The sequence below is a fragment of the Colias croceus genome, chromosome 19 (assembly GCF_905220415.1).
Source record: "Colias croceus chromosome 19, ilColCroc2.1".
Classification (NCBI taxonomy): domain Eukaryota; kingdom Metazoa; phylum Arthropoda; class Insecta; order Lepidoptera; family Pieridae; genus Colias; species Colias croceus.
The window spans coordinates 8,358,449-8,380,650 of NC_059555.1; the positions used below are offsets into that span (position 1 = coordinate 8,358,449).

General features: G+C 35.2%; 1 protein-coding gene across 1 annotated transcript in view; it reads left to right on the forward strand.

Moving 5' to 3' along the window:
• Window positions 1-22,202, forward strand: part of LOC123700441 (ataxin-2 homolog) — a 43,197-nt gene that overhangs the window by 8,286 nt on the left and 12,709 nt on the right. The window contains exons 2-10 of the mRNA XM_045647652.1: window positions 6,628-6,781; window positions 16,296-16,476; window positions 17,103-17,349; window positions 17,792-17,963; window positions 18,420-18,536; window positions 19,561-19,682; window positions 20,075-20,309; window positions 20,830-21,276; window positions 21,676-21,867. Of these exons, the coding sequence (XP_045503608.1) occupies window positions 6,628-6,781; window positions 16,296-16,476; window positions 17,103-17,349; window positions 17,792-17,963; window positions 18,420-18,536; window positions 19,561-19,682; window positions 20,075-20,309; window positions 20,830-21,276; window positions 21,676-21,867 (1,867 nt within the window). The remainder of the gene's footprint in view (window positions 1-6,627; window positions 6,782-16,295; window positions 16,477-17,102; window positions 17,350-17,791; window positions 17,964-18,419; window positions 18,537-19,560; window positions 19,683-20,074; window positions 20,310-20,829; window positions 21,277-21,675; window positions 21,868-22,202) is intronic.

A 22,202-nucleotide genomic window follows, 5' to 3' on the forward strand; every position in this document is an offset into this window, starting at 1 on the left:
ATAAATTCACAACACAAGAAAATCCGCGCGCAAATCATAGCGCGTGACAATGAAATCAAGAACTTTCGAGCCGACGCGACGCGGACGACGAAGGAGCCTAACAAAAGTACCTACAATCATAGGCGGCTCGTGACAAAATTGTATGGCCGTGTTCACTTGAAATAAAACAACGAAAATAGGTACCTACAATAGCGTTAGCAGTACAAAAAAAATGAGCACCACATTATAAATGTCTATTTAATATTTATACACTAAAAATTATAGAGTATTTCAAAACGAATTCAATTATTATTTAGCAATAATTAGAAAATCCCCGAATTTGCATTCGTGATCGTATTCATAGTGTTTGTCTACACTAATATTATAAAGAGGAAAACTTTGTTTGTTTGTTTGATTGTAATGAATAGGCTCATAAACTACTGGACATTTTACCAATGTTTGCAAGTTTGTGATTACTTTGATAGTTTACCGATTTATAATAATTGTATACTTATATCATTGTTTAAAAATATTCAAACACGATTTATCACTGGTTTCAGTGATGAACTGATGAGTCAATGTTAGCCACAATACTAATCACTTTCGTCATACATGTGTATGAACTATGATTGATGTGATTTGCAATGTGGTGAAATTTCATAAAAATCACGGGCCAATTTTTTGTTTTGAATCCCACCGAAAATACATATATTACTAATTGCGTTATTAGAATAATTAATTACTATACCCACGATCAATTATTACAATTTACAATATAGTCTCAAATGCATACTAGAGAAACATTGCAATTTGAATCAATTAAAATGCATAGCATACAAAAATAAATTCACAACACAAGAAATTCCGCGCGCAAATCATAGCGCGTGTCAATGAAATCAAGAATGTAATTTATATCAAGCCGACGACGACGCCGAACTAAAGTACCTACAGTACCATTTACCTTCAGTGTACAATTCTTCAGTGTACAGTTTACAGACCTACGACGGACGAACAATAATGAGTAATAAATTGTTTACAAAAAAAAACATAGTTTCTAAGGTCATTAGTTTTATTTTATTTTATTGTTATTTTCTTTGAACGATTGGAAATGAAATTACTCAATTTTTACACAGAACTTTGATTTATTAGAATTATGCTCATTATGTATAAGATAACGAACGCGAATGCACGACATCTAGCGCGTCTTATGTCTAAACATCGCCTTTCGTTTAGACATTGACGCGCTAGATCTGTAATAAGTATATAGTCTATGCGCTAGATGTCGTGCTTTATGTCGTGTTTCGCTTGGCAAAAGTCACGCACACTACTGTAGAAGTGTCAAATTTTTCCGGTATTTTACTGTTGTTTTTCTAAGTAAATATTGTAAATTATTGATTAAAAAGGTCGAACGCGCACACATTTCATTATAGAGAAGTGATAAAATGATTAGTTTTAAAGAAATAGTGTCTGTGTTAAGTGTTTAGAGGTAATCAAAAATGTATGGAGGGACGGTCGGAACATCCACCTTAAACAATCCGAAAATTAAATTATTTGTTATTCATAAGGCTTAAAAGTTACAAATCTGAATTTTTATTTTGTTTGATATTTCGGTGCTAGATAGCCCATTTATAGAGGAAGGCTATGGGTTATATATCATCATGCTAAGACCAACAGGAGCGGAGCACTGCGGATACAACCTTAGGGCACATTTTTGCGCATTGCCTGTTATTCAGTGTTAAGGAAAATAGGTAAAACAGTGAATGTAAAAGGCACAATGTTTATTGTAATAAGGTATTGAGTGTAAAAACTAAAATATTTTAACATAGCTTAAAATTTTGAATATAAAAACAAGCCTAGGTTTACAATTATGGTCACCCTTGTCAATTTAGTAATTTTAAATAGAAGTTTTTAGCTCAAATGTTCTATGACTATGCTAATGTTCAAAAGTATATTTGAAAGTTTTGTTTTCATAATGAGTTTCTTTTAAATTAGCTGGCAACTTAAAGTTTTTTATTTTTTAATAACTCAGCCCCCGGAATCACAGACACAATAGAAAATCTATTGTGTCGTGGACCGATCGGGCCGCTGCGGGCTCAATGGGTTAAAACCTATGATATATAAAAGAGCTAGATACGTTACCCGCTCTCTATTTTGGCAAGAAAAAACTCAGGTAAGTGCCCGAGTTTCACTTAGTCACGCACCATTCAGCGTCGTGGCTGGACGTTCTTTTTGTATTTTAATCGGCAGTTGTTATTACGAAGTACATGAGTGAGACATGTATTATGTCTCGTGCGTGAGAGTGAAAGAGAGAACAACTGTATTGGTGATAATGCGTTAGTAAGTAGGTATGTATTAATTACGCTGCTTTTTAGTGCAATGGTGTTGGCGTATGCCGCGTCTACTAGTATAATAGGTCATTGGTTAAAACATAGTTTCTATCAACAAATTCATAAAAGCCCAAGTGTCTGAGTAATATAAGTATTAGTAACAAGTAATTTCAATAAAAGGTGGAGGTTCTTAATATGAAATATAGAAGTTTTTGTAACATAAGAATTATGTTCCTCTTTCTAAAATATTATTAACCAACTTATTAACCTTGTTGATCATAGATTACTTTTGACTATAGTAGAAACTATCCAATAGTGAAGCTTGTCTCTATTAATTAAATTATTACAATGGTTACTATAACAATGTTGGTTTAAATATTACAATATGGTTTGGTTTTTGTATCTTTTGCATCTCCTAAATCATTATAAAGTGAGGAATTTTAATATTACTGCCTAATTAATTTTGATCAATAACTTATTCAGAATAAAATAAAGAAACTAAGCTATGCTGTGTCTTGTAACATACATTTCTTTTAATTTGCATATTAATTGAAACAAAGAAGCACAAACAAGCATGAAAAATAACGCACCGGTAATTGTTTAAATTAAAAATTAATTACCATTAGCAAGTCAATAGTAACAGTACTCGTATGATACATGGTGTTTCCCCTCTGAGAAATGATTTCAATTGCAAATTAAGTGTCTTCTTGTAATAACTGTTATTTCTTTGTACTAGTTTTGATTGGTACTTCCTATTGATAATCGTGTTCTATTACTTTCATAGTTGTGTTACAAAGTAAAATTTATGAATCACTGTTAGAGTTTTTGTATAATTTTGTACCCGCGTGGCTCCGCTTCTGTTGGTCTTAGCATGATGATAACCAGCCTTCCTTGATAAATGAACTATCCAACACTGAAACAATTTTTCAAAACGGACCAATTACTTGAGATTAGCGCTTTCAAACAAACAAGCTTTATATTATTAGTACATATAGCTATATTGTGGGTTCTGTTATATATTTATAATTGAGATGTATAGTAACTTTGAACCAAATCTTGACGAGCCAATAAGAATTAAATAAGGATTTATGTGACGAAAATGTTTTTGGGTTCGCATTTTAAATGCATATTCAATGAAGATATGTAATGATGAAAGAAAGTTACGATTTAAAAAATATTTAAAACACATAGATAAGAATTTAGTTAATACAGTGATGTAGGAAGGTAAGAAAGTTTGAATTTTTAAATAAGATACATTATCACCATGCTTTATAACAACACTGCGCGCTAAATATAAAAATAATATTTTTACTACAAAATATGGATTGTGGCACAAAAACTGCCGTAGAAGGAAAAATATATAAGTATAGTATTTATCTTTTTCCCTTTTATTTTTAATATTCTCAATAAAATGATCGCATAGAGTAGTCAACTACAGTTTACAGTTAAATTTTTGCAAAAAGACATAAAATTCTTACCCTAAGCAGTGCCGGATTAGCCACGTAGCAAGAGTAGCAAATGCTACGGGCCCCGCGACTCGGGGGGCCCCGCGGTCTAATACCTGTCTGACCGTAAAAAAATATCAATTTATAATACACGTACCGTAAAATAAAATACACGTAGGTACCTACCACGAGAAACGTTGGTATCAAAATCTACAACAATAATTTAAAATTTTACCACGTTTCTACAATTGAGCGCTGGCTACACCAAAAGTTGTGTTGTACTGCTTGCACTGCGCTACACGCAAGTTGGTAGCACGGCAAAACTAACAGGGGAATCCCCTGATATTGTCATCGAACGAGCTAGTCGTAACAACCCGATCAAATAAAATAGGATTCTATCGACTATCAAACCTTAGATTATAAAATAAAAGGCAGATGGAGCATGACAATCATCCATCGCCCTTGTCAAAGAAAATACGAAATCAAAAACGAATACGAACCTCCGCCAGTGCTATAGCGATTATAGTGTCATGCAATACGTCAAAAGGGGTTTGCTATTTTAGTAAAAAAATGCTGTCTTGTGATATTAAAACGCTGTAAAATTTGTTTCCGAAAACAAACAAAAAGATAAAACATCGTTTTACAGGTTCTCTGTAGATTATTTGGCTTATTTAATTTTGTATACAAATAATAATTTTACATAAACGAATACAAAACTTCAACGTATGCTGCCAGTATTTTGAAAATGAATTTGCCATTTTTATGGGTAAAACGGTAAAATGGTTAAAAGATCTTCGAGGCAGTGCTGTTGGATTTTTCGATCGTGAATGTGATTATTTGTATAGTGCAATAAAGGTTCATGATCATTATAAGATAATTTTAATAAGCATAATACTTTTTTTTGTTACTTTTATATAGCTTAAAAACGTGAGTCGTTTTCGCCCGCGATTTAATTCATTTGAACTCCGTGATGGATATGACAAAATTATTATTATTCAGGAATTATATTTATTTATTATCCAGTAAAGCAGCTGACAATGTGGATGTCGTAAGGTGTCACTGAAAATCAGTGTTAAGGTATTATGCCTCAGGTATCCTGAGTGGCTTCCTTTTTTAGCGCAAGCAACCATACATAAATTTATGTTTTCTATTACCTATTATTCATAATTTACAATGCTATTGTTGTGTGTTTGTGTGTATTGGAAATTTGGAATAAATGATTTCTTCCTTCTTTCTTTCTAAAAATAAAATGTCCCGTGTTCTAGACTAAAAACTACCGCTATCCGCATTCATATACTCATTTTGAAAATAAAAAATAATATAGGTAATCATTGTAATTTTGAAACATTTTTTTTATGTAATTTATTTAATTAAAAATTTATCGTTTATGTAATAAAAGAATTTTTACAATATTATAAAAAATTATCATATACAAATATTTATATTAAAATTAAAATTAAACCCTGACAGCTAATTTATGTAGAACGTCACTAACACCACTACCATAATAATTCAGATGATTGCAATGTCACCTCATAAATCAAAATCGGTTCAGCGGTTTATACTGCAGGGCGTGCCAAAGAAATATTAGATATACATAGATACACTCGAAAAACATAACCCTCTTTCTTCCGTAGTCGGGGAAAAATTTGGGAAAATTTTCAATATCTGGTAACATAACACCCACACAGAAGCACCGTGTACGTACAGTGCAGCGGCGAAACCCTTTAACTTGAGAAACTATAGCAAACGAAGGGCCTCTTGACAGAATTTGCTACAGGCCCCACGCTGGCTTAATCCGGCACTGACCCTAAGGTGACCTTTTTATTTTGTAATTGTGAAGTTGAAAAATTAGTATGCAATTATACAAAATGTACATATAAATAAAAAATAAAGGGCATTTTTTGCATGTGAAGTAGGTATATCAGACATGACAATATGCTTTTACAAACTCATAAACGGATTTTACACTTAGTGTAGTGTAGCGCAGCGATGCAAAAATTACCTCTTCTATTATAGGATTTACTGTGGTACCGTCACCCGTAGTATCGCAGTTTTAAATGTTTTTTTTTAATATGTATTGCTTTTTATTGAAATGAATTATCATAACGAATCAGAGTCGTATTTTTTAGCAATCTACTAAAAAATTGCTTGCCGAGAAAAATAAATATAAGTTTTTTTCCAATTTACGAGAATGTACAATTTTTTTTTCTAATTACGAGAATATACAAGTTTGTTAACTATCTTTAATTTATTGTATTGCAAAATCTTAAAATTTGCTTTTTGAAATGAGGAAGGAAGTTGTCGGCAAATCGAATGTTGCATAGTTTACGTAATTATACCTACTGAATGAATATTTTTATGAATCTAGCTACCTCAACTGGTTGCATATACATTACTAGCTGCGTTCCGCGGTTCCACTCGCGTTGCTCCGCTTCTGTTGGTCTAAGCGTGATGATATATAGCCTATAGTCTTTCTTGATAAATGGGCTATCCAACACCGAAAGAATTTTTCAAATCGGACCAGTAGTTCTTGAAATTAGCGCGTTCAAATAAACAAACAAACTCTTCAGCTTTATAATATTAGTATAGATATAAATCACACGAAGAGCTTTATCGTCTTATTGATCAATATTTAAAATCAATTGCCATGAAGTAAATATTATGTACTTAATACGGACTGAAATAAATACCTCACTTATACATTCTTACTACTTGTCTCTTATTTATTTTATACTTCTGACAATGTATTGAAATAAGCCACAAAAAATAATGAAAATACATGTCAAATAGCCTTTCAGGGCCTACAACAAGTGCACCCATCCCGCAATAAGTTTTTTTCTTGTTGTTTACGGTTGTTGTTGTTGTTGTTGCAGATCGCCGCGGGGCCGCGTGGTGGCCGAGGGGGTGTACAACAACGCACATTTCATGCACGCGGCCACGTCGCACGTCGGCGACATCGTGCAGGTGCTCACGCAGTCGGGCAGCCTGTGGGAGGGCGTGTTCAAAACTTTCAGTGCACAGTTTGAGGTGAGTGAGTGTGGAGGAGGGAAGGTGGAATTCCACCTTCCTCCATCGAAAAGGGGAAGATCCTCGACCAGTCTACTCGACTGGCCGGCCGTTGAGGCCCCGAGTAATGATGTTGTATACTATAACCTATAACCTAAAACTATAACCTCCTTTGAGCTTGGTATACCAACAGTGGGACACCCTGTATATTATGCTATGTAGCGAAAACATTTCGCTTGCGCGATTCAGATTGAGGTGTCGCTATATCCTCTTTTTTCCCAAGATTGTTATGTAGGTACTATTCACTGTTTCCATTATGAATTGATTTATTTTGTAAATTTTACTTTGCGAAATGACATGAAAATATTGTTTGAATAGTTTTCATTAGACTGGGCCATTTTATTGTCTTTCGGGTATAGGAATGCCTTTGACCGCTGTTTGGTCATTGCAGTCATCTATTCTTTTTGTATGTTTATCTCTGTGAACATTTAAACTTAAAAAACTCTTATCAAAAGTATGTAAGAACATCCATCAGCCAACATAATACGCTATTTCAATTATCAACGGAGCGTTTTATTTATTATTTTTATAGCATTTTCTAGCGCGCGCACGCACTTGTGTCGTATTATCGTATAATATCTTCCGGTTACAGAGGTTTTCACAATTGAGAAATGCTAGAATTGTGGTCAAACATAACAATTAAAAATCTCGTTCCGCATAAATAATTGTTCGCTACTGGCATCTCACAAACTTGGTGAATTTTATTAATAACTTGCTGTGCCGCGCTAGGAAAAGTGTTTCTATAGCTTATGGTACATATTCTATATCACTGCCAAGTATCATCCAAATCCATTCAGTGGTGTTCGCGTAATAGAATTACAAACAAACCTGCATCCGTCCTAACAAAGTATCCCGTTTATCATATTAGTAAGACTTGTAAGATAACATTTTCTTCTCCTTAAAATAATAAAAATAAGGTGTTGCAGAAAAGGGTAAAATAAAATAAACACTAATAAATTCCACTTATATGCTGTATCTTGGTGTCTCATCTCGATTAGGCGCACTAGGTGGTCGTAATAACATTAATTGGTTTTCGAATTGAAATCCCTCATTTTGTAATAATCGTCTTCAAGTGAAACTTCTTTAGGCGCGTTGAGAGTAAAATTTCAATTTCGCGTCATGGCAATACCGTCACGTCATGGAGTAACGACGATTTTGGATTTTGATTTTGGTATCTTAGAATTATCTTACCTTTAGAATCTTGCCAAAGAATTTTCACTTCTGACACGTGTTCTCGGCACACCAATCGATACCATACGAGGTAAAAAAAAACATAACTTTTAAACCTTTGCATTTATCGCCGCGTCAAAATTATTCCTGGCTATTGAGAGATTAGGTATAAGTTAAGTGACGAATGAGTGGTCACTTAACTCAAGTTACAAATAAGTAAGCTTTGGAAGGAATAAATATGTCGAAGGGATACCTTCAATGGATTTAAGCTTTTGGTCTTTACTCATCAATACAGAGTATAAAACAAAGACGCTGTCGCTTCTGTGTGTCTGTATGCTGAGATCCTAAAACTAAAAACCGTTGTTTATACATTTGAGGATACATTGGGACATAGGGACAGAGAAAGTGACTTTGTTTTATGTGACACTATGTAGTGAATAGATTTTAAACAAAGCGGTAATCTACTCTTCCTAAGATTGAAACGTAACAGGTAAATCCTACGAAATTTACATCTAAAATGTGACACAACATATACCTAGGTCCTAGATGAATTATTTTTATTCACACAAAATAGACTTGTAGCAATGTAGCCCCGCAAAGCTGTTATCTACCACGAAACTGTAAAGTGGGTCGAATCGATATACGCATTGTGATCTCGGCTTTTTACAAAACGTTACTTGCAATATTTATGGTGGCTACGTATAGTATTTACGCGCGGCTTCACCGCGATTTGAATTGAGATGAAAAAGAGGAAAAGGGGGGGTAATAAAAAAATACTTTGAAACTTGGAGATATTATTTAGTTTTAAGAAATTTAAAGACATGTTTGGTACATCTGATTTTTGTTATGGTTTTAAGTTCAAAACCGAAATAGCGATGCATTCCATATATATGTTCATTCATAATTTATAAGGGGGTAATAAAAAATCCTGTGAAAGTTGGAGATGTCGACTAATTGATTAATAGAATTTAAGAGCCATATTTGGTACATTTCAAACCGACATAAATAGCGATGCATTCCATAGATTCGTTTTTAAAGTACTAAGTGAATAAGTTACATTAAAGTTATTAAGCTATATTGGTTTAAGTCAGGAAGTAAGTCAAGGTAATGTTTTATAAGGTATTGATAAACTATGCTTTATAATGTATGCCGTATGCGCCTACGTTGTGAAGTGCAGATAATTTGCAAGCCATTCGATGTTATTATAATTTATAATTGATATTATCATTATATTTTATAATTATGCAACCTTTATAACCATTACTAGCTTTCCGCCCGCGGCTTCGCCCGCGTTTTCAAAGAAAAACCCGTTCCCGTACGATTTCAGGGATAAAACCTATCCTATGTCCTTTCTCGGGTATCAAAACATCTATATACCAAATTTCATGCAAATTGGTTCAGTAGTTAAGGCGTGATTGAGTAACAGACAGACAGACAGACAGAGTTACTTTCGCATTTATAATATTAGTATGGATGCAGCCTTTATAATTTACATTGTTAAAAATATAAGATAATTATGTATTTTCTTTACGAAGAAAAAATTATGCTGGTAAGAAGTGAACTCTCGTGTCCCCTGGTGGGCTAAGGGGCAGATGGCAGATTCATACGTCTGTTTGATGCTGGTAAAGGGATTTTAAAATAGTTTTTTTTGTTTGCTTGAACGCAATATTCTCAAGAACCACGGGTCCGATTTGAAATATTATTTCACTATGAGATGGTTCTATACGAGATAGGTTTTAATATATTATATCATCATGCTGTGCTAAGACAAATAGGAGCAGAGTAATGCGAGTAAAACCGGGGCGTATTGCTTGTTTCATTATAAACGGTCACATATTTATACTGATGAATATCTGACTTGTCCGGCGTTTGCGATAGTTATTTTTATGTATAAAGTTTGTTAATATTTTCGTCAGTATAACGCCGTCATGTTAACTTATTTTTTGTCCCATCAATCTTGTTTTATCTTACGTTATATCATCTGAAAAAATAGAACAGAAGTTGTGTAATACCCCAAATTACTATCATTAAAGAGCCTTGAAGGATACCGAATATATGTAGCATTACAATTAATAATGTATAGAAATATAAGCATAATAAAATTCCAATTCGAATTGTTTTAATTCAATTGTATGGCTATCTAGCTGTGCCCTGCGGTTTTACCCGTAGTGCTCCACTCCTGTTGGTCTTAGCGTGATGTTATATAGCCTATTATAGCCTTCCTCGATATATGGCCTATCTAACACCGAAATAATTTTTCAAATCGGACCAGTAGTTCCTGTGATTAGCGCGTTCACACAAACAAACAAAATATTAGTATAGATTGCACTAAAAATCATAATGATCACTAAATACGTATGAGAAACGTCCGCTTTTTTCTTCAGACATGAATGCAAATCAAGAATTATAATATATCTAGTACTAGCTTACCGCCCGCGGCTTCGCCCGCTTTGTCTCAAATCTAATAAATGATATACTAATACTATTGAATCACTCTATCTATTAAAAATAACCGCATCAAAATCCGTTGCGTAGTTTTAAAGATCAAGCAAACAAAGGAACATAGGGACAGAGAAAGCGACTTCGTTTTTATATATACTATGTAGTGATAGTGATGTTTACATTTCAATCAATGAACTCCCGAAGGGCCAGACTAATGTTAATAGGTACTATGCAAATCCTTTAGGGCCTTACGTAATCGTATCTAAACCAATTCATTCCCTAGTTACTTTGAAATAACTCTGAGCGTAATTTTAAGCGTTACAGACGAAAGGATAGAATAAATTAACTTTATAATACTATTTACAGAAATCTATCTAATTTATAAAATTCACGTGTCGCCGTGTTTGTAGTTAATCTCTTCCGAAACGGCTTGACCGATTCTCACGAAACTGATTGTCTGCATATCGGGTAGGTCTGAAAATCTATTTTTCATACCCCCTGATAAGAGTAAAGCACAACGTTTGCCGGGACAGCTGTTTATTAAAATAGTAATGATATGTCTTATTCAAGTACAATGTTTAATCGCTCTCTTATTATCAATTTTTAGCGTCACTCTATTAGCATAATTAAGTAGGTAGTTGATTGCTTTTTTATCCTACTAATATTATAAATGCGAAAGTTTGTATGGATGTATGGATGTTTGTTACTCTTTCACGTAAAAACTACTGAACCGATTACAATGAAATTTAGCACACATATAGAGGGTAACTTGAATTAACACATAGGATAGTTTTTATCCCGGAAATCCCAAGGCAACGGGAACTGTGCGGGTTTTCCTTTGTAAACGCGGGCGAAGCCGCAGGCGGAAATCTAGTTAATAATAATTTACGGCCAATGATTACGTCTCGCTTGAAAAAAATGTAGTGAGGAATAAAATTGTCGATTCCTATATTGTTGTTTCGTGTAAAATGAATAAACAATGTAAATAATGAAATAAACTGTGAGATTTATATTATGTATACCGATTTTTTTTGTATAAGTACGTATTTGGATACGTCACTGTTCAAATATTCATTTTTTTTAATCTATCCGATTTACATTAACATAATATTGTATAGGTAGTCTATAAGTGTGTAAGTGTAATTATTATTTACGTTGCATCCGTTTTATTAATTGCGATACAAGTCAAAAAACATTCGCAATTATCAAATAATTAGAAATGATCGAACTACATTTTTATCAATTTTTTTTTATATTTCGTTCGTCAAATATTTAATTGAATTCGAAATCTAGAAATTAGCGCCCAATCCTGTTACTACAATCTACATAAATAAACACATTAATCGAAATAGTCGTAAAAACAGAAATCGAATCGCACACATTTTATAAGGTCCATAATGATTTTCCAATATTAACAAGTCTTTATGTGCCGTGGCGGTTCGTGCTTTCACTTTTTGTCTAAAAATGTCTAGACAGAACATAGAATGGGTGTTGTCGTAACTGTTTTTTGTACAATATATGCAAATGGGTGCTTTATGAAGTTAGTGACTTGATCTGTCTTTGTGCGGCTCGTGTCTTGATTTTGGTTCAGTGCCTTTGGAAAAAGGGCTTCGAACTATACTATAGTTATAGCGTTTTAATCGGTTCCCCTTTATTTTTATAAAGGAGCTTTCTGAATGCTCTTGAACGGTTATGATTGCTAAAGCGAATGACCGACCTAGCGAGTTTTAGACCGAGTCATTTGTTTTTCTTTTTTTTTTGTATAAAATATGTCATATAATAAATACTCTAGGTATGCTTACTTTAACATTGATATTCCAGTCTTACTCAAGGTTTTATGATCCATAATCACACTTAACCTATACTTACGAAAGCTTAGTTTCCTTTGTACCCCGGACTTTCAATTGGACCTATTCGAACTACATATAAAAGTAAAAACTAGTTCAAAATTAAAGGTTTTTATTTATTTAAGTACAAAATAAATATTCTAAATTCCAATATGTTGACTAACAAAAAGGGTTCTCTTGAAACGATAAATTTCAATAATTGCCCACTTCTCACGTCGCGTACACAAACTTTAAAACAAATGCCGATAAATTCTCCAATCGATACAGAATGGAAAAAATATTTAGATGTATCGGAAATTAGCTTTAAGTGCTCGGGCAATAAAGAATATTTTTATGTGAAAGTATACGATCTAATAAAGCAACTTTGTTACGCATTGTGTCGTAATGGGCAATAGTTTTATGACATATTTATGAGTGACCCGATTCTAATCGGCTCGAATTCAGTCACTATGGTGAAACCTGAGAAGTTTAAATAATATATCAGATTTGAAACGCAAATACAAACTTAAGATCGTAGAAATAAGATGGTGGTAAGAACTAAGAAATAAGAAAAATCTACAGGGGTTGGCAAACAATGTAACATAATGAATTTATTTTTAAGTGAAACTTCTTTAGACGCGTTGAGAGTAAAATAGCAAGGTCGCGGAATGGCAATACCGTCACGTCATGGAGTAAGGCGACGATTTTGGTATCTTTGAATCTCGCCAAAGAAGTTTCACTTCTGACACGTGGATTTAGCACACACGCTGTTTTAAAAAGACATAAAATTATAAAACAAATTTCGGAATATCGCCAAATTTAAGATGGTTATAAAAAGAGGCAAACGAAAAGAGCCGTCATAGGTTAACACAAGTATTTGGCAACTACTTTGTGTAATAATAGTTGTCGCAGTTATTTTGGAAACAAGAGGAATTTGTTATTTAATAGACTAATGTAGTTTTTTAAACTTAACCATGCTCGGATGAATTGGTAGTGTTTCAGCAATCACCCACTACAAATCTATACAAATATGATAAAGCTGAAGAGTTTGTTTCTTTGTTTGAACACACTAATCTCAGGAACTACTGGTCCGATTTGAAAAATTCTTTCGGTGTATATATCACCGAAAGAATTTTTATAGCCCACATATCGAGGCAGGCGCAGGCTATAAGGCTATTTATCATCACGCTAAGACCAATAGAAGCGGAGCAATGCGGGTGAAACCGCGGAGCACAGCTAGTAGTAATATATATTTTTTTTGTTTTAGCCCGCGGCTTCAGCTTCGTCAGCTTTGTCTCAATCTAATAAATTAGATACTAAAACCTTCCTCTTGAATCACTTCATTTTTACAAAAAGGCCCATTTAAATCTGTTGCTTAATTTTAAAAATCTAATCATATCCAGAGTAAATTTACACAGAAGGCGGAAAGCCATTGTGTTGTATACTATGTACTGGACCTTAGAACTTCCTTTTTCAAGTCGGTTAAAAGTACCCAGTGTCGATATGTTATTCCTACCTAAACAAAGACAACAAATGTATTCACTTTCACGTTTATTGCCAGGGATGGAATGGGGTGCTAATGTGGGTGATGAATAGCAGGGTACTCGGTATCGCTTTGCCGTTGATTACCTTCTATTTAGACCCATTTACAGTAAATTATTTCTGTAATAAATAACTATTGGCAAAACTACATTTAATGGTGTGGCATTCAAAAGTAAATATTTATCTATATTAATATTATAAAGCTGAAGAGTTTGTTTGTTTGAACGCGCTAATCTCAGGAACTGCTGGTCCGAATCGAAAAATTATTTCGGTGATAGTTAGCCCATAGGAAGGCTATAATATTTACACTAAGACCAACAGGAGCGCGGCGCGGAGCAATGCGGGTGAAACCGCAGAGCATAGCTAGTTTCGTCTAACTAGTAGAATTAAAACATACATACACACAATATAATTACATAAGTTATGGGTTTGACCCTTTGTCGTAATAAAAATGTGTCTGAAGACGGACTTATCAAGTTATCAACTACTTAAGGCTTATCACAATGTGAAACACCTACCTAGACGTAAAACGTATTCGACTGTACAGGACTTATTATTATATTAATTTCAAAATAAAAAAGAGCGTGTCAGAAGTGAAACTTCTTTGGCAAGATTCAAATATACCACAATCATCGCCTTACTCCATGACGTGACCTAGAAATTTTACTATCCACGCGTCTTGAGAAGTTTCACTTCAAGAAATACCTTTCCACAAATTTATTTAAATGAAAAAAAAAATGAATCCTGTTAAAAGGCACGGTACTCAACGTATATACGGGCGGAGGACATTTCAACACAGTAATCTAATACATCGCGTGTGATGTGATCCGGTGATGAATCACGCCGCTTATCTTTCGAACTTCCTAGTTTTGTGTAGATGTCCCTTTATGTGCCACGGATAGTGTGGAATATTGTTAAAAAGGAATAAGGGGCAATGACCGAAATTCTCTGAAGGTTTTGAGAAACACATTGACATGAGTGAAAGGACAAAATGGCATGTTAATGGCATTTTTATGATATGATCAACACTATGGTTCTTCTTCTCTTTTGTTAATTGCTCCACCCGATCAAATGATATTCACGTAAACAATAATAATAAATTAATTTATGATGTTCGTAATAATTAATAACCGGTTTGTAATATAAGGACTGATTTGTAATTCTGAAAAAGTCATAAAACAATAGTTTTATTGTAATCATAACAACATTATAATTTATAATCATATGCATTGGCAACAGTAGTAGTGTCTGATTGTTCCCTTATCGCAAGTACACGCCGTGGATTATACATAATAATCAAGTAGGGTATCTATTCAGTTCTATTGAAGAATTAATTATATCGATTTTTCGATTCTAAAACTCGTGTTATTAAAATTTCAATGAATATTTTGAAGTCCTACAAAGTATTCAACATAATATTATACCGTTATAGAATATCTATGTTAGAAAAATTATTTTATAATGCTTATTTAAGTTACCACTAGGGTCTAGCAATTATCATATAGACGAATTTTAATTCAAATTATTCAAATTTTAATCACACAGTTCATATCTTACGTATAATTCACCGAAACTTAAAGTGGGCCTACACTTAATAAGTGACCTTAATATATCATTCGGCCGGCTAAGTGTCAAGTTACCTGAGACCTAGAAAATTTAGGTACCTACGCCTAAACAAAGACTACTAAATAGTACAATGGTGTTCAGTTGCTAGGGGCCTCTTTGGTTCGTCGACTTTACGAATATATCTGATGGATAAGTATGTAACTTATTATAGACAGTGAAAGATTTATAGAAATAATAGATATGAACAATTGTTCAACACAAAGCTACTTAATATACAGAAAAATAATACAAATAAAAAGGAAAATATAACATTTATTTGCCAAAAATATGATACAGCGAGGTGTTAAGAAATAATTGTTCATCATGTTTCACTTTGTATAAAGCATGCAAATATATGCGTAAAATTAAATTATATAACATCAGATATTAAATCTAAATCTCTAATATATGGAAGAAATAATATTAACAAGAACTTCGGGGATCATGATTTAATTCATATTAATTCATAGCAGTGTAATATATTCCGGAAATTCGCCTGCTATCGCACTAATGTTAGTGAACTTTAGTACCATTTTTTATTGTCATAGATAACCGAATAATAATTTTAGTTACAATGTTTTAAAAATCTTTATGTATATCCCCTTTCGTAATATAATAAATTTAACACTTATGTATAGTATAAAACAAAGTTGCTTTCTCTGTCCCTATGTATGCTTAAGTCTTTAAAACTACGCAACGGATTTTGATGCGGGCTTTTTAATAGATTGAGTGATTCAAGAGGAAGGTTTTAGTATATTATTTATTAGGTTTTAGACTAAGCGGGCGAAGCCGCGGGGAGAAAGCTAGTAATATAATAAATTCAACACTTCTACGTACTTAGTTTGGGTTAGTCTTTGTAGGTTTTAATGTGGATATTTATAAATTTCCAGGTGGTACTAGAAGTAGCCCACCGCGTGGACCAAGAGGGCGTGGTGGCCGTGGACTCGGTGGTGGAGAAGCTGATCTTCAAACCGCAGGATGTGGTCTCGATCCGCGCCAAAGACTCGGACCTCGAGTATGCGACGCACGACGTGTTCCAGACAGACAGCGCTATATCTAGCAAATTTAATGGTGAGATGTGATAAATTGATTGTTTGCGTATAGACGACCAAAACATAACTAAAATGATATTAAGGAAAAATCTATGAAGGTAAGGGTTAATATACTGCTTAATAATTTCCCCAGAAATAGTATTTTGCACTCTTTAAATGAAAAACATATATTTCGCAATGCATAAACCACACAGACTACATAAAATGATATTAAATTGTATTACTGTGCTATGCATAAGCTATGCTATAAGCTATACGTCCTACTTCCTATCCTACTAATATTATAAATGCGAAAGTTTGTGAGGATGTGTGTGTGTTTGTTACTCTTTCACGCAAATACTACTGAACCGATTACAATGAAATTTAGCACACATATATAGGGTAACTTGGATTAACACATAGGTTTTATCCCGGAAATCCCACGGGAACGGGAACTATAGGGTTTTTCTTTGTAAACGCGGTCGAAGCCGCGGGCGAAAAGCTAGTTAAAAATAATTCTCGAACGGTAGCCGGTATAGCAGCAAAATTTGTCTTCAGTTCTTTCCAATTGTGTTTTAAAGTGTTTACAACAACAACAAAACTTTTAATTTATTATCACATAAACTTTATCACTATTCATTTCACACAACACGTGACACCTTCCAGGCAATGGCCGTTCAGCAGAAGAGCGGCAACTAGAGCCGTGGGACGGCTGCGATGGAGACACAGGCGACTCACCGTCACTCAACGGCGACGCTCGGCTCGATGACTTAGACCTCGATAGAGCAAACGGCTGGGACGCTAACGACATGTTCCGCAAGAACGAAGAGGTGTACGGTGTGCACAGCACGTACGATCACTCGTTAGCTGGATACACGCTACAACTGCAGAGGAAAGACACGCAGGACTATAGGTGAGTGCTGGGCGATAGGGGCGATAGTCGCTTGGCAATCTTTCGTGCCAGCGGCAGGGTCGGGAAGGACATGGATCAGGAAGAATGAGGAGGTGTACGGTGTGCACAGCACGTACGATCACTCGTTCGCTGGGTACACGCTACAACTGCAGAGGAAAGACACGCAGGACTATAGGTGAATGCGGGCAAAAGGGGTGATAGTCGCTTGGCAATCTTTCGTGCTAGTGTTCGTTAATGCTTAGGTTCCTACGACTCAAATATTTAATCTTACTATACAAGTAAATTTACAGTGTACTGCGAATTTCATTTGTACCTTTTTGTCAAAATTAATTTGTCCTAATTTTCAATCACAAGAGCATTAAAATTGTCCTAATTTGTAAACAAAATAATTGTCCTAATTTGCACCCACAGTAATATAAAAATTGTCCTAATTAATAACCAGGGAAGCAGAAGCCAAAGCGGAAGAGATAGCAGCGGAAATAGAAGGTGCGGCGACGTATAAAGCTCGCATTGAACTGGAGAACGGCGACGAGGAGGAACGGTTCGCTGCTGTACTCCGCCCCCCGCAAGAACAGCCTAAATATGTCATACCTAATAAGAGAAAGAATGGACAGGTGAGGATATTGTTTATATATAAGGTGTTTTAAAATAATACGTTGTTCACGCTTTAAATGGCTTAAAATTCGGGTAACTGCTTGATTCTTATAGGCAAGCGAGTGAGATGTAATATGTTTTATGTATGATGTATGTGGTTGAAAGACCATGGCTTGTAACTTATTAAACGGTTTTAAATACAATGTTGAAAAAATTACCAACTCCACGAAGTCGGAGCCGGAGGCCCGCAAAAAAAAACAAAACAAATTTAATTTAAAAACTAATTAAAATGAAATCGAAATACAATTAGACGTTATCTACGTATGATGCACGTATTCGTCTTGCAATCGTCAATTCACGCGAGCGTGCTTTTTCCGTAAACAATAAGCTTTAAGTTACATATTAAAAAAAAACAAAGATATTTCATACATACACATAATATTTTTTTTTTAAATAATAAATGTTTACATCTACAGCAGCAGCAGCAGGCCGGCAAGCCGGTGAAGGGTGGCAGTGGCGGGTCGCCGGGCGCCAAACGTGACAAAGAGCCGCGACCGCCCCGACACCATCTCACGCCGCCCGCTGACCATGTCGTATGTAACTCTTGTCACTTTATGGTAGCCTGGTACTCGATATAAAAAAAAAAAACCTGTGGCACTCGGGGACTGCCGCGGTAAAGCTACTATGCCTTCAAGCCACACCTCCGCCCGTCGGAGTGGGGAGCGTGAGGTTTTTTCGTTACGGAATTTCTCGATTCGGTCCCCGCGCTCAAGGCCCGCGATAGAAGCTATGCAATAGCTTAAAATTACGATTTTTTTTAAAAACGAAGAAAAAATGATCTAGAAAACTATTAATGATATTGTGATTGATTCCGTGAAACTACAAACTGGCCCGCTAAACATGCGGTATGTGCATCTTTTGACACTTTATAATAGCCTTTTGTTATAAATTAATTCCCAACTGGCAACCCGAACCGAGTGGGTGGTTATAAAAGTGAGCTGAAGTTGGGCTTTCGGATGTAACGGTCGTTTTGGTTTTGCTTAGTTGTGTTAATAATTATTTTGAATTATTATAATTACGCGCGTTAAGTACACGAATTAAATTGGCCGACCTGCGAAGGCGCTAAAAAAACGAAATAAACTTTATAATAATAATTTATTGTATGATAATTACATTATAAATTATATCTAACTTAACAACCTCCCTCCGATTCAATGTTGGAATCAAGAGTGCCTTGTCTTCGGTGGGGTGGGCATCACGGTGATTGCTGGAATCGCAGGTGTGCGGGATGTCGCACTTTACTGGGTATAAGTCCTCACTGGGTGGATTCTCCGATTTACGTGATTCTTTTTTTGTTCGATGCGGGATGGTGTCGAATTGGTCCCATAAAAATTTTATTCGGATAGGCCCAGTAGTTTTTATTTTATGAGCATTTTTGTCTGTAGGTATTTGTAAATTTTGCAAGTGCAAGTTTGAAGTCGGTTGTTTTTAACGCAGTTATCACTTGTTATATAGTAGGTTATATTATGTACGTGACACACGTTCTATCTGGCAAAGCCATAAAAACAGCTACTGTTCAAAATAAAAATAACAAATAAACGTATATGTGTCCAACAGGTGACGAGTCCGGCGGCAGTGAGCGGTGCGGGCGGTGCGGGCGGTGTGAGCGCGGGCAACAAGAGCTACGCGGCGCAGGCGGCCGGCCACCACGCGCCGCCCTTCCCGCACCATGCGCACGCGTTAGTGTTATTGTACATAGAAATCATTGTAAAAATAATGTGTGCATGTACTAGTGTACACACGTAAGAAGTGAAACTTCTTTATGACCTTTTCAAAAAATAATTTACTATATGCAACTTTACAGAAATACGTCGAATCACGCGTGGTAGGGATAAGAAAAAGATGGCGCGTAACGGAAAAATTTCACGCGTAACGAAATAATGTTCACTAAATTTTTTTCCAACCCCGATAAAGAAGTTTCACTTCAAAAATGTAATGCATCCACAGGAAAGTTTTAGTATATAATTTATTATGTTTTATACAAAGCGGGCGAAGCCGCTTGCGGTAAGCTAGTAAAAAAGCTTGATAAAATTATCAATGCAAATGACTAACCAAACTAATAATTTTGCAGACCGTCAAACAACAAAATGAACGGCGAGCCTCGAACCCCGGTCCCGGCGCGGCAGGGCTTCCCGCCGCACCACCATCACGTTAGTACCACACCCCACCGTTATCAATACCACCCTTATCAGTACCGCCCGTATCGAAATAACTCTTATCAACATCGATATCAGACGAATCGTTCTTATCAATCGAATTATAGACCTTATGGAGGGAGGGGTAGAGGTAGATATTGGAATGAATATTAAAAAAAAGTGACTTAAAAGTGCATTTGAAAATAGTGTTTAAATGGACAAGATTTATTTCTGGGTAATTTTGTTGCTAATTTTTGTTAATTGAAAAGTATTGTAATTTTTTTATTTTCATAGTGACATAATGACATCTCATAGTGGCAATAATAATTGTGATTGCCATTTTGACGCGTACAAACGCGTATTGTACAAAATATTTGATGAAATAAATAATTTTCCTTGAATTTTAGTATTTAAGTTTGTTCCCAACCTGTTTAAACATCCCAAAAAAAAGTTAAAAGTAGCATTGTAAACAAACTTTATTTTAAATATTAAAATGGAATTTAACTATTAATAAAAGAAATCCTAGAAACTTGGCAACAGAAACATGCTAAAATATGAAAAATTAATGAAATGTATTCTACAGTAAAATAAAATAATATATTATAGTAAGTCAACATGTAAACAATTTTAATAGGTAATCAATGAAAACGGAAACTATATACTTGCATGTTAATAGACACTTTCTAAACAGAGCGGAGCGTCAGAGCCACCAAGTCGAGGCGGCCGTGGGCACGCACCACCAGATCCTCGGGAACCACGGGATCCTAGAGACCAAAGGGACCCCAGAGACCAAAGGGACCCTAGAGACCAAAGGGACCCTAGAGACCAACGGGATCCTAGAGACCAACGGGATCCCAGAGACCAACGGGATCCCAGAGACCAACGGGATCCGAGAGACCAACGGGATCCCAGAGACCAACGCGATCTCAGGGAACCTAGAGACCCACGGGAACAACGCGACATCAGGGAACAAAGGGACCCGCGGGACCAACGTGAAATCAGAGAACAAAGGGACCCCAGAGAACAAAGAGACCCGAGAGAACAAAGAGATCCGAGGGAACAACGGGATCCCAGAGAACAAAGGGAAATTAGGGAACCTAGAGAACCTAGGGAACCGAGAAGACAAGATGAATTACAGGTACATATTTAAAATTATGTATAATATTGACAAAAATAAAACATTATTGATCAATCTATTTGACAGTTAATTGATGTTTACCAGAATTAGTATTATAAATTACTAGCGATCCGCCCCGGCTTCGCCCGTGGTACATGTTTACGTTTTCTCTACATAAGATCCATCCTCATACTTCAAGAAATATAATAAAAAAAAAGAATTATCGAAATCTGTTCAGCCGTTCTCGACTTATGCGCTTACCAACACATTTTGCGATTCATTTTTATATAAATTATTACAAATCGTTATGATATTTCTCAAAATAAGTTGTTCATTTTCGGTCACATTATGTGTACCTTTAACTCTTCTAAAACAAGCAAGCTGTCATCAAGTTGCAATCATAAAATAATACTCTTACAGGAGCTGCGCAAGTTCGGTCAAGAGTTCAAGCTGGTGTCCGGCGCGGTGGGCGTGCCCGTGGGCGCGGCGAACGTGGCCGTGAACGTGGGCGTGGGCGTGCCCGTGGTCGTGGGCGTGGGCGCGGCGCCCACACAACCCGTGATACCGCCCGCGCAGGTGATGCAAGCAGCGCCGCATAATCCTCAACCACAAGTTAGTTACAATACTTAAAAAACCTTAGTATCACTCTAATACCGATAAACAGTAATGCAGTTGAAAAGCATCAAACAATATATTTAAAGCTTTGTCTATTACTTAGATAATATAAAATAATGTTACAGAAGCTGAGTGACTTGATAATTTTGCTTTTTAATTCGATTGTTCACCTTTTTTATTTTAGACAAACCGACTATTGTTTTTACTGAATGTGCTGATCTCTGTTTATATTTTTTTATTTATTTAATTCTTTATTGCACACACAAAAGTAAAAGAGACACATAAAGAACATATAAGAGGAAAGTATGTACAAACGGTGTTAGTTAAAAGAG